Here is a 14,698-nt window from a genome sequence, read left to right on the forward strand (position 1 = left end):
TAATCGCACATATATTTGTTTAAAAATAAATTTCTGAAATACCATTGAGAATCTTACGAAAAGAAAAGTTTTAAATAATTTAATCGCAAATAAAAATAAGAATTTTATAAACTATATTTACTTGAATAAAGTTTAAGGAACGTTTTAGAATTTGGAAAAAACAAATTCTTAGTCTTGTTTTTCAAGACTATTTATTAGTAAATTTTATATAAAAAAGAACGCTATGAACTATAATTTTTTTTCTTCGATTAAATAATTGAAATTTAAGTAGATTATACACTGAAAGAAAAATGTCGGTATACCGAGAAACAAATTTTACTTACGATTTTTCTGCGATATTTATCTGACACAAAAAAAATTTTACTTGCAACGATGAAATATGTATTTCTGTGAAACATACTTTACTTGTCTTATAAATGGTTTATTTGTTATGAATAAAAATGTATTTTGCCCTATCCAAATAAGAGATTTATTTTGTTCAAATAAACTTTACGTCTTCCAAATAAATTTTCAAGCATTTTTCTCTCAGTGTACTTTTATCAATATTAATAGAGTGTAATATTTACATCTGTGGAGGAGATTGAAAATGCATACACTGAAAACAGGGAGCAATAAAAAAATTATTATTTACATCCTGTAAAACAGCACAATCAAGACATATAAATGTATTTGTCTTGATTATGCTGTTTTATTATTTATAAATTGGTAAAAAATAACATTAATCTTTCGACTGTATGTATGAATCTGAGACTCCTAATATAAAGTAACATATTTTCCTTCTACAGCCAGTAAACCTTTGTTTTATTAATTAACTTCTTCAGTATAGAGCCACGTCTAAATTCTATCATTACTGCTTACTATGCCAGTTAGTAATTCCCAATTTCTCTTTCTGCTTATTTTGGTTATGTTACAAAAAACATTAATTATTATAAAATACGAAACAATGTCAAAAAAGCTTCTATACCATCTGACACTAACATTTCCTAGTTCTCAAAGTTTTAACTTTTGTTTAAAAAATACAATCTAAAATCAAAGTGATATATCAATATTAATGATCTTTTCTTAACCATCTTTAAATATGACGACACACAAATGAAAATGTAGCAATTGCTTACAAAAAGCAGCGTCGCGTGTTAATAAAAGTCAGTATAATGTAAACTGGCCATTACCTTTTTAAAAGAAAGTAATGGCCAAAAGTTTGTGTATTAAAAGGCATAAAATGTTACGTAACACCTCTTCTACTTTTTTAAACTGAAGAATCTTTTTAAACATTAAGTATCTTTTTAAATATTGACTTGGTTTCATAGATTTTCTGAAGGTCATAAATTATTATTTATACAGTAAAAGCAATATGGGTTTTTTACAACACTTATATATATGTACCGATATATAATGTTATGTAAGTTTAATTCAGTGTTATTACTTTGTTACGTAGAAAGACTTTTCAATATATGCAAAAGAAGATAGCAAAGCTATAGCATGTTTCTTATGCAAGTAATAACTTATTGTAAACAGATTTATATATATATATATATATATATATATATTTTTACATATATGTAAAATAAAAATATACATAACAAAGAATTATATCCAAAAGTAATTATAATTTATACTTGTTTTATAAATTAGTTATAAGCAGCTTATAATTGCTTTTAAACATAATTTCTTTACTATATCATCAAATCTGCTTAGCTGTAAATGTTAAGTTTATGTGGCAAGTTATCGCGATACTGTGTCAACTAATCTGTTGTTTTTATGAACAAAGGGAATATTTTATTTAAATTAAAACTTATGCTTAAAGTATTTCGAATATTATGGAACGCTTAAAATACACAATACACTTAAATGTCTCAGCTGGATTCTGTATTATTCAATCGAATGTTAATTCTATTCAAACGTAATTGCGTCCATTTATATTGATCTGCAAAGGTATGGGACTAGCGGTTCGCCAGCTATGTCCACACGTGTAATTCTACCTAATTAGCCTATTCTACCTAATTGTGAGTGAATGCATCGGTCAATTAAGGATTCGAGGGTATATTTTCGCCGATTTATACATTTTTTAATATCGTGGATTCATGCTCAGCGCACGTGTTACATGTTTCTATAATAAACTAGAACGTAACACGCAAAAATCTTTATCTCGACATAAATCTGAAATAAGACAAATAGGCTGAAAATGCGAACCGCAAGAACATGCTTTTTGTGCCTTTTCGTGAAGATCGGGTTTAAAAATATAGAGATGCATAAATCTTGCACGGAAAGAATAGCTTTATTAAAATATCTAATTTATTAGTTGAATATAGATATGAAATAAACTTTGTTTGATTATCAAAATAAATATATACTAATTATTATAAAAATAATAAAACTTTCCAGCTAACCGTCAGAATGTTAAAACTTCGCAATTTATCAAACTTGAAAATCTTTTATGATCATTTTGATGGTCCAACAAAATTATTTTCAGATATATTCATATGTATATAGCTAAATTTTTAATATATTTTAACAAAACTATTTATGCCATACATAATTAAAGATGTGTCACATTTCAAAGCATTACCAAAAATATTTTAAACATTTTATAGATTGTTCTAAGATTACATTTGAATATTTTTATAAAATTTGAGCACAATTATTTTATTGATTCTATTTCATTTTTTGTTTATTCCTAATTTTTACGATAAAATCGCATTTTATAATATTTATTTACAAATTATGGGAGAAAGAGAGAAAGAGAGAGTTACGAATTAAATCAATTTTTTTACTTATACTAATAAAACTCTAATAGATGTTTGTGCAAAAGTATATTTGGATCCATTTATTCCTCGTTATTTATTAAAACTGCAGCAAAAAATTATCATTGATTTTTATTGGCATAAGTAAAATTATTTGTTGTTTTGTTCTAATTTCAGCGCTGGTTTTAATATATTTTCCATGTATTCTTTGATTCTTTTATCGTTAATTGGACAAAATAAACCTTGCAAGAAGTTTACACAAGTTTAAACTTCGATAACTTTTAGCCGTGTGGCATTGTATAGCCAAAACATCCCTAAACGGATTGCACATCCAATTCCATCGGGATTTAGTCCCGGCTGGAAGGTATTAATACTCGAAGCAGATCCGTTTCGTCCAGATTAGCGTTTCGATTATTCAATTATTTGAATTTCACTGTGCGTCACGACGGGCCGGCGTCCTTCGAAAATTGGGAGTATTTCGGGCGCATTTGGAATTGGCTCCGCGATCCCACGCCGGCAGCGGCGGCGATCGCAAGTGGTAGCAGAAGTTGGTGGTCAGACGCAATTACGTGTCGCGATGTGCCGTAAGGTCGTGCGAGAAGACGACGAGTGTTCCGCGCGCGACACGTCGTAAAAAATCTCAATTGCATTTAAGTCAATGTTATCCCCTCTCCCCCCCCCTCCTCCTCCCCCATTGCTGCCGCGTGCCGTGCGGAACATCGCGGCCTCGCGCCTCCTTCCTGCGCGAGTCATGATAACTAGGGCTAATTGAACGCGGCGGAGACCGCTCACGCGCAGATTTACGCGTGACGGACAACATAAATGATTCAGCGTGACCGTCGCGCCGAAGAGAACGTCACTTGGACCTCACCGCGTTCGCATTTATATCCAATTTTTTTAATCGTAAATTCGTACGCTTGAGATCCCAATTAAAGAAGCTGTTTGAAAAATTAATCCGGCCCGCGTTGTCCGTCCGTTGTTTACTCGTTCTGCTAAAACAGAAAAGGAATTAATGAAGGCAAATTAATTATGCTGGGAAAAATTTTAATTTCTTCAGATTACGCATTGCGCGGCGAGGCGCGCGTTTTCTCTTTAAAGCTTTAGGAATTAATAAGTTGAAGCTTTGAAAGAGGTAACATTTGCTCTGGAAGGAAAAAAGAATTAGTAACTGCATGGGCAACTCCCTCGTTTCTCTTCTCTTTTCGTCACTATGATTCCCTACGAGGTATAATGTTTGCAGAGGTGTACATGGATTGTACAACATTTATGCGAGCGGGAAACAGTACTACCCGTGACAATTTTCACAACTGCCATAACAAGAGCTAATAATCGGCGGTAGTCATTAGCGGAAATCCGTCACAGCACAATCCCGGGAAACGTAATCCGCTCCGGCGATTATCAGTATGCCGCGACATTACGTTCGCTACAATGCAACACTAATTAATTTATCGCACAACGCGCTTGAGAAATGCAATCGTTTGAGTGTAAAAAATACACGATTTATAATTTGAATACAAATAAGTAATTTGGGTGCAGAAATTGTTAAAATATATCTAATGGTCTACACAGACAAGAATTAATATTAAATTATTGTACATATAAATAAGAAAATATAAAGTCGTCTTTAAAGAGGTTTGGCACTCTTAAAATTCAAATATTATATTTTTATTTTAACATTTTAATAGCCATTTAAAAACCGTAATATAATTGTTTTTATAATAATAGTATTAAAAAACTTTAATTCTTTGAAGATATTGTTATTCCTCATATCTAATATTTTTTTTGCTCAAATTCCAAAATTTTTTAAATTCAATCTAAATTAAGTAATTTTATTTCAAAACGCAGATATTGCTTTTCTTTTAAAAACACTACTCAAGAGTTTACTGTAACGTAGAAAATTTTTTTTATAATATGAGATTTCTCGTGAATATTGAACTACGTGCAAACTTGACGCGTATGTGTATTTTTTTTTTACTTTGATGTACTTTTGTTCTATGACGAATGAATGCAGTCTGTCGCATCGTGTATTGTAGGAGAAAAGAGAAAATATTTCAGTTCGACTGGTTTCTCTCGTAGCAGATGCAGGAAATTGAAATGCATTAAAATGCATTACGAATTCGTGGCGCTGTAATGTGACACGATTTCATGAAAGCACCGTAAACATGTCCAGGACCAGCTGCAATCCCTCGTATTATGGGAATCATAATTTCTTTTTATCATAAATGCGAAATAATAGGCGAGCAAGAATGCAAGTGCGATAAAACTTCGAGTTGCTTCCATAGAAAGAATTTTAATTTAAAACAAAGAGGCCAATAATTATTTAACCTCAGAAAAGTTATTATATATAAAAACGTTTATTTGAAAAAAAAAATATTTTTATATATTGATAGTATTGTAGTTCGTTATAAGTTGCATTCTACGGCTGGCAGTTTTAATATTTAAACGCGCAGACGCGAACCGGCCGGCATTCAACTAAGGAAGGTGCAATTCTTTTCTGTCCTTCCATTCGTCTCTATCGTCAAGATGTTTATGTATGGGCACAGCGGTACGGCAGCTGCACCTTGAATTACTTACCTAGATTCTAGTCGTGTTATCGACGTCGCGTCGTATTCCTTTTGCCGCGTAATGTAGTTTTTCGTAAAAATTCTCCTCAACCCCGTAAATACATCGAAACTGTGTGACTCCAGACAATCCACCCGCGTATGAATAATGCAACGGACGATTATTCATATTTCCCGGTGCATATTTAACGTACGGTTGGCAATGATTTTAGTTAAGTAAATTTGTCGAAATTTGGTACACACTTAAATTTCACGGATGCCTCTCTATAAACGCAGGCGCTCGCTATTTGACTTGCGTGTTATTTACTTTGCGTAACGTTAAGATAGCTTTTAATATAAACATGAACGGGGGTGAATCAAAGAGTAAATTCAGCCCTGAATTTATGTGCTTACGCGGAGGATATAATATATATATATACGCTCTAAAGATCACGAATGAAGTAAACGAAGGAAAAGCGCGTAATTAGCCCGTATATACCTTATTGCGCGCACCGATGAATACACACGCGACAATAATAACGGGCAGATGGGGAAACCTTGCAACCACGCCACTTTCCGGGCACGATAAACGCTAAAATGTCGCGCGTATTCGATGCAAACTAGCCACAGAGCCATTATAATTTCCATTTCAGTTACGGCAATTTCCATCTCTCGGACATGCATCCGCAATTTCGCTGCGGGGCGGCGAATTCGCTCGAGGTCTTTGTCGTATCCGAAAAGACGCTTTTGCGAAAGATGTTTAACATCGCCACGAGCGATAGGTGCTTGAATTCACCGCCGGCAAGAAAACGGAACTGTATTGATGTACGAGTTCATTCAAAACGGGGGGAAGCTTTTTCGTTCGCTCTTACAGGTTGCCAATATTATCCAAATCGCTGCAAAAACTGCGACATTTGACCGTCATATCGCGGCGTTGCCGGGAACGTAAAAAGCTTGCACGAAGATCGAAAGTGGGACGAGCGATAATCAGCTCGCGATAAAAACTACCCGCAATGTAAGAAAGATGGGACTGGGGGTTATGTACAAAAATATATTTTGATGTATCGGAAAAAGGTTGTACCGCTCTCTCTGCCTCTCTCTCTCTCTCTCTCTCTCTTTGCTTCTCTCTCCGTTCCTGCCACTCCCTTTCTTTTTCTGTCGCTTTACATAAAGTCAAAATAAATCGCATCCCGATTATTACGAGTTGGAATAACTGCTGTCGGAAGCTTAATGAATTTTCACTTATCTCTTCGTGTCGAAGAAATAACAGTTTTACGATAAAAAGAATATTTTGTCATACTCATCAACAGCAAAGATATAACTGAAGAATTCTCTACAAAAATCAAATAATTCTTTTTCTTCAATCTGGATAGCGTTAAATTGTTTTCTATGTTGATAACGTCACACGAACATTTTTAGTCTAGCAATGATTAAAAAGAAAACAGGAATTCTGAATAAGTAGTAAATATAAAGTTTCCGCAAGAACCAAAGAAGCCCAAAAATGTTTTATTTTTATCTTTTTAAAATAAGTTCTGAAAATATTAGTCAAAACAATTTTGTTCTTACATCTGTCTATGTCTGAAAGAAATACTAAATATAATATTTACATTTAAAAATGTAAAAAGAATACTTTTGTTGAGAATTTGTCAAACATTATAAATAAAAAGTGAAAAAAATTGCTCTTTGAATAATATTTTTAAATAAATCTGTTGAAAAAAATAATCTGTATTATGGTATTAAATTGATCTCTGTCAGTAGCGTCATATTACGAACAATTTTGCTTTTCAACTTGTAACGTTTTTTCTTTTAAATTGATCCTTAAAATACTAAGTAAGTTTACAATTTTAATTTTCTACCTAATTACATGTTTTGGAGAAAGAAATTCTTATTTATATGAACGGCTTTAAAATAAGACTTTTTTTTTGAAAATTTAACTCTTTGGACTTGTTTGATTGTTGTAGGAAACCCTTCAATTAATATAAAAAAGAAACTTTGTTTTACACTTATACGTAGTGGTACAGTAAGGATTCCGTTTTTATGAAGGCAAGGGTTAATCGAAACGGAGGCATTTCGAGGTACACATTTTCATTGTTTAGCGGAAGGGAATAAATAGATAGACGGCATGTGACGTACAATTTCTCTTCGTTTCTGCCGCCGAATTATTACGGGGCATAGGGTGCAGCTGCGCAATGAACCGCCTATCCGGCGTGTCGCCGAAACCACTATACTTTCCGTCGTCGTCTGGCAGCCTTTTATCTCCGGGTGATATATGAGGGCGAATAGGGCTTCTCTCTTTGCGCGCCCGTTGGACATTGTGTGTGTGCCGGGCCGTGTCGCGGAATGCGTTGTAGTACCCCGTGTTGCCCCCGAGGCTTTTAAGCTAATTTGACGCAGCGCGCGGTCATTTTCCACGCGCGACTCTCGTCTTCGTCGCGTCCTCACATTTGATTTCCGCGCGCCTTGTCGTTATTTTCCCCATTTTTCTTCGCGAAACGGAAGATCGACGAATAAGAAAAAAAAACGAGTGCAAAAGCATGTAAATAAACAAATACGGATTTTAACGTTTGACAAAAGTGACTCGCGTTGCGTATTAAATGCTAAGCAAACCGATTGTAAGACAAACTTTGATGTTATTGGCGGCTTCGAATCTGAAATAAGTACAAAAATGCTCGAAGAGTTATATTATAAGTAAACGACGTATGCGTTAAAGGGTTAAAGCATCACGAGAGACCTCGTTAAAAAAAGTATTCCTTTAAAGAGATGCTAAAATGCCCGTCGGGCATTTCTTTTATAGATTTTAAAGTCTTTTTTCAGAATTAAAGTATACGTATTATTATTAGCTTGAGAATTAGACTTTATAGTGAGAATAAAAACATTTTTTCAGACTGCTCTTTTTATTATCTTGCAGCTGGATTTGCAATTATAAAAAGTTCAAGCCGCTAATCGTTTTTCTAAGCTTTTAATCTTACAAAGAAGATTAGGCAACCCGGAAATTCACAAAATTATGAAAAATTGTATGCAAGTAAAATAGTTCTTTCCTAATAAGAAACTATTATTTATTTTTGCAAAGTTACACTTTTAGGAGGTAAAACGTCCACTTGAAAAAAATCGTTTTTTTATTTTCAGGCAAATATCTTCGAAATTATAAAAAATGGAAAAAATTTTTTTAATAAAAATTGAATAGTATAAAAGTACTTTAAAGTTATGAAGAAAAAAATTTTTATTTTTTTTGTTTAGCAAAATACTCTTTTCCTTTATTTTTTAATCATTAAATTTTTATTTACACTATAATCGTTGAGATAATAAGATATATAGAAAAAAGTGCTTTTAAAATAAAATTTTTATAACTTTTATGGGTTTTGTGGCTATCTATCTGTATATGTATATGTATATATATGTATGTATGTATGTATGTACGTATTGCCATATGCGAACAAATTTATAAAGTTAAGTATTTTAAGTAAGATAAGCCAAGGTTGCCCCTGACTCGGGTTATCTTATTTAAATTACTTAACTTTATACATTTGTTCAATATCTCTAAGTCATTCGTGGTACGTTGTTACCACGTATGAGTTTGAATTCTATATTTATATTAATTTTGATTTAATTGTTTGTTTAGTGATTTGCGTAACTGTAATTTTTTATTTTGATGAAAATTAATATTTTATTCAAATTAAATTATTTAAAATTATTATTAATTGGATATCTGATAGTAGTTTGGATTAGTTAATTAAATTCGTCATTTAATAATAGAAATTTAGATGTTTCTTAATGTATAATAATATATAGCATATAATAATCTCTTTTGAATATATAACATGATATTTATATAATATATTTAATTATGTATATGAAAAAGGTACGTATTATTAAATTTGAATTAGTAATTTTTTAATACAAAAAATTTTTTTAATAGGACATTGATGATTAACGTATGTATGAACAAAAGTTATACAAAAATATTTTTATATCAATTTACAAAGTGGAAAAATTTAATTTTAAAGACTAATGATGGAAATAACTCGACAAATATAAACTTTACTTATACTTATTTATACTTATTAATATGCAACTTTGTAGACATAAAAAAATACAATTTTTTCGATATCTGTCACCTTTTGGCAGTTATTCCGCAAAAACAGAAAGTCTATATTTTTACAAGGTAATTTTTCTTAAATTATAATATGGTCTTTATTTTATTTTGTACATATATATTGTAGATTTTGTATATTAACAAATAATGTCGTCATGTGACAGTCCTACATACAAAAAATAAAATTTTTTTTTATTTTTTTATATGAACTTGACCGTTGTCCTCTAGCTTTTTGTACGTACTTAAATTCTATAAAAGACTGTTGCAATTTTATAAAGCCAATTAAAAAATCAGTTTATTTAAAAAACTGTCGGTAAAACAGACGGTTTTAAGGTAAGAATAGCTCCCTAAAGAATAGCGATAAGAAAAGCGACACACCCGCTTCGTAGCTTAGGGGACAATAACAAATTTAAATCCGGCGAAATCTGACGATTTGTCGTCCAGCGAAAAGATTTTGTGAAACATGCTCGGCGATATGCACCTCGTACACGTTCCGGGGTCAGAGCGACCGAGCGACCGAGCGAGCGAGCGAGCGAGCGGACGGTCGATGGTGAAGCGGAGAGATAGATCGGTGAGACCGAAGAGTCCAGAGAGACGGAGAAGAGGGATATTTGCAATTCCAATCCCATCTTCGACCTCGTCTCTCGCGCAACCTCCGTTCCACCTACCTACCTTATCCCTCCCGCCTCTATACGCTCTTCCGAGGGACGTAGACGTTTCTCGCGTGACTTCGCTGGCCGCGGAATGTCCAGCGGCGGATGGACGTAAGAGCGACACATGTCGGATCGCGATACGCCGGACGAAACATATATCGCGGGATTTTTCGCGATTTTCTCCGCGGGCGGCCAAAAAAAAAAGCTATGCGGGGAACGAGCACGTTTTTAATTCCCGAATTTTTTTGAATTGCTTGCGCAGAGTAATTGAAACACGAAAATATAATATCTTTTCATTTTAATTGGCCGTAGCGCAGGCCGATAAATGCCCAGGCAGCGAGAAAGCGCGTTGTATACTTAGGGAAAAAAAAGAACGTAGGCAAGAGAAAAGTATTTAAAATTTGCGAGTGTAATTGAATATGAAAATGGTTGTGTGGTTAGGAGCTCCATTTTTACTGCTGTAATACGAACATACGTACAATATGTTACACTAAAAAATAGTCGCAATTACCGTAATTTAAATATAATTGGCATCGAAGATGATTATAAATTATACAGGAGAGAAGGCGGTTATAGACTAGATGTGGAATTCACGATATTTCATATACTTTGGGTTGAATTTTAAGTATAACTATCTAAATAATTTTTTTTAATGTTGTAACATGATCATGAATATTTACTGTGTCGTCATAACAACTGCATTTCAGTATTGCAGGTAGTCGAAAGTTTTATAGGTGTGTATTCTTTATTCTTTTCTTTTGTCATTTTGAGAAAAATGTCGAATGTTAATCTTTCAACTTTAGTGCAACTTGAAGGGTTTGAATGTGGCCTTCAAATTGAATTTAATGTTTGACGTATATACATTTGACGTGTAAAGTTATATTGCCTGCGTTCGGGATTATGGACCGTTTGCGAGTGTTGTGAGTCTCAGTCCTATAATCCCTTCGAATGTAAAAATTTTATATATTTTTATAATATTTTACCTATTAGCTAAACAGAACAAATGCGCACAGACCAAATGCGCACCGACCAAACGGACACAGTAACAAATGCGCACGGACCAAATGCACACGGACCAAATGCGCACGAACTTACCACATGGGTTGCAACTTTTCAGGGCACCCCTACCAACGGGGTGGGTGCGAGAGGGGGGGCCAAGCCCTCCTTGCACTCGCACGCGCGCGCGCGCGCGCGTGTGTGTGTGTGTGTGCAAAGTATTCTCTGCACCACATGGGTTTGCGACTGTGTCTGTTTCGCACTGTGCGCATTTGGTCCGTGTGCATTTGGTCCATGCGCAGTTGGTCCGTGCGTATTTGTTACTGTGTCTGTTTGGTCTGTGCGCATTTGGTCTGTGCGCATTTAGTCTGTGTCTGTTTTGCACTGTGTCCGTTTATTACTGTGTCCATTTGGTCTGTGTCCGTTTGTTACTGTGTCCGTTTCACTCAGCCTACTGTGTCCGTTTATTACTGTGCGCATCTGAGACTCACTCATTTAAATCATTGCCTTAATAATAATGGGTTAATTATAACATAAACTATAGACAATATATTTCACAGATATTTTAAAGATTTCAAAAAATAAATTCAAGTCGACTATATTGACAGTCTTGTTTTGAGCTTTGAAATGGTGATGACATTCTTTTTCTTTTTCTGCAATTTGACCATTTCACAGCAGTTCTTACAGATAATTAAAGATAATTCAATTCCAGACACGAAAGACATGTGAGTCTGTAAGCCTAATTTTAATATCATTATTTAATAGTCAATTTCAGAAATTTATTCCTTAGTGTTCCAACCATGAATTCTCTGGTATGAACTTATGTAGTATGGTGTTCGGCATTTTACTGTCATTGTTATTGTGCCACTTGGAAAAGGACTTAAATTGAAAGTCGAAACATTGTGCTGATTTGTATTTATTATTAAACGAATATTTGCCAGTACGGTTGACTTGAATAACTAATTAATTTCTTGAAAATTATTACTGATGACAATAAGGTTTTCCCATTTAAAAAATTTGTTTTTTAAAAATGCAAAGTTCCTGAACGCTTTTATTGCGCGCAAAGTTAAATAAAGCTAATATAACGCAATTTCACTTGCCGGATTTACTCGAGAGAGCAAATATGAACCTATTCACGTTAATCGGTTAACTAATATTGCAGATTACGAGACGAGAGCGTTATCTACACACGACGCATGGAGCCGTATAAGAACGCTGCGTTAACGAGGGACGACAATGCTCGACTTCCGCAAGCGTGTCCGAGAAGCGTACGATTTCATCATTAGTAGAAATTTTATTTGCGACGAGTCGACGGAGCTTGGAGGAAGGTGAACTTATTTGACCCACTTATAAAAAATGAAAAGATATGCTTTCGAAAAACGCACAAGTCAGCACGCTGGATATTATTCCATCTCCATCATTTTTCCCCGCGTTTTCCAAGAGTACAACGCAAAAAAGGTGTAATATGTATAAAAATATAAAAAATGCAAATATAATATTTCGCATAAAACATTGTATTACGTGTTACGTTGCAACGATGCAAAAAGTAATATTCCTCTGTAAAAAGTCGAGCGTAAAACCTTGCCTGGATCTCTTGAATTCAAGTTGTGTTCAAGATTTATTTCCCTTTTCCCTTTTTATATTTCGAAGTTTAGCGTTTGGTGGATCTGCAAATTGTCGTCCCTTAAACGGTTTTATGATCCCCCGTCTCTGTTCATTCCTTTTTCTTCATTAAACTTGATTGTGATGTCTTGTTAACGACAGAACTTCGTCGATAAATACGAGCGCGGGGTGCCGTTATAAATTCTTCCTGTTTTCCGCACGCGTTATTCCACGGCCAAACCATCTCTTCCAGCATATTTCATTTCCTTCTCCGTCTCTCTACGCTGCGGGCTCCTCCTACCCTCTGTATTTTCCCTACCATCTACCAGAGAGGAGAAATAAATTAAAATAGAAATTTGCAATTTCCCGAGCTTTAAGAGTTCAATTCTATTCACTCGACTTTCACTGATTCAATTCGCCAGTTTTTAATGTAGAATTAAACTTCATAAATTCACATCGGGCGCTTGCCGTGCAAAAGTGACGCGGAATAACAGTGTACGCCGCTCGGAGCGTATTATCAAAATATCCAATTAGTTAATTTACACGTTGTATTATATTGATACCCTCAGCGGAATCTCTTGCCGAGATTTGTAAGATTCCTGCGGTTTTGTTTCGATATTTGCATCGGAGACTAAAGTTCCGTATATAACAAGCGGCAACGGTGTTGCCCGGAAGTTCATTTTATCGGTCCGAATTGGAGACGTCCATAAATTGAATTCCGACGGATGGGAGTTCTCTAAATGGAGTTACGTACAATCGTACCGCCAAACAAGCGACAACGAAGCGTGACAATAATATTGACAAGAAAGAGAGAGAAACACACACACACACTATACGTACGTGTGTGTGTGCACGTGTGTGTATGCGTGTCAATGTACGCGCAGGTCAATCAATAGACAAAAGGTATAGATCGGTGAGAAAGCGCGATGGCGATCGATACGGGAAACATAGTATTAGTAATCACGCGGTAACCGCGTCGATCGGACGAACGATATTCACCGTCGGCCTGATCGTTTCGTAAGTGGAGGGGGGGGAGGACCACGATCGTTGGAGGATGCGTCGCGTCCGTTCCCGTCCTCTCGCGAGAGATATTGCTCGCGGGAAATCAAGATTGATAAAGGAACGCGAGCCTCGATTAAAACCGTTAATCCCGAGTTTCATCCCGGCGAACGCTCTTCGGTCTTCCGAAAGTAAAAGATCACGCGCGCTGAGGTTATGTGCGGCCGAGATCACGCGCTACGTCGGACGCGGTGACTCTCTCGAAGCACAGGCGACGATCTGACGCAGTGTTATAACGCACGTATGTACGTGCGTACGTGTGTGTGTATATATACATTTATATGTGTGTGTGTGTGTGTTTTGCGTGCTCTATTTATGATTTAGGATTTGGGTAAACGGAGTGTTATAACACTCGGACGTGCAGCGGCGAGCCGACGCGAGTCGTCTACGGTTTTTCGTCGCTCCACCATCTCGTGCCATTTCGAATCCCTGACTTATACAGGAATTCCCAAAGTAAGCGACCGTTATTAAAATTGTCACAAAGATATGTTACGAGCTGTCGCGCGTCCTAACGAGGGATAAGCCCGGGATCAAAAATTTCATTCCAATTCCGTAATACCTTGATACATTAGACGATGCTAAATTATTAGTGACACCCGCGGTAAATTTAAAACTATTTCTCTTTCTCTCCCTCGTCTTTGTTGCTGCGCACTGAGAAGAAAAAAAAAAATTCTTGATTCAGCTAAATTTTTCAACTTAATTAAATTGTGAACTTTTTCTTGTAAAAAAGAAGTAACGTTATTTTGAAACTTTGATGAAAAGTCTAGAGATGAAAGAAACCAATTTTTTTAAATAAGCTTTTTTTAAAATTCGGAATAAAACACCAGTTTGTTACTATAAAAAACGATTTTTTTTTAATTTTTAATAAAAATTTAGGAAAAAAATATAAAATTAATTTTCTTAATATTTATCGTTAAAACGTTCAATATCTACGTTATTTCAGTATTATTTGATATCTTTTCTTTTTATAACTTTAAATATTGAGGCGGAAACGTTGTTGCAATAATACAGTGC

The 14,698-nt window shown here is 34.7% G+C and overlaps 1 protein-coding gene across 1 annotated transcript in view; it reads left to right on the plus strand.

Annotated features, from left to right (window-relative positions):
• Window positions 1-14,698, plus strand: part of LOC105830520 (sodium/hydrogen exchanger 9B2) — a 53,991-nt gene that overhangs the window by 1,267 nt on the left and 38,026 nt on the right. The window contains exon 2 of the mRNA XM_012669888.3: window positions 12,186-12,351. Coding sequence (XP_012525342.1) covers window positions 12,260-12,351 — 92 coding nt within the window. The 5' untranslated portion in view covers window positions 12,186-12,259. The remainder of the gene's footprint in view (window positions 1-12,185; window positions 12,352-14,698) is intronic.

Source organism: Monomorium pharaonis, chromosome 4 (genome assembly GCF_013373865.1).
Source record: "Monomorium pharaonis isolate MP-MQ-018 chromosome 4, ASM1337386v2, whole genome shotgun sequence".
Lineage (NCBI taxonomy): Eukaryota > Metazoa > Arthropoda > Insecta > Hymenoptera > Formicidae > Monomorium > Monomorium pharaonis.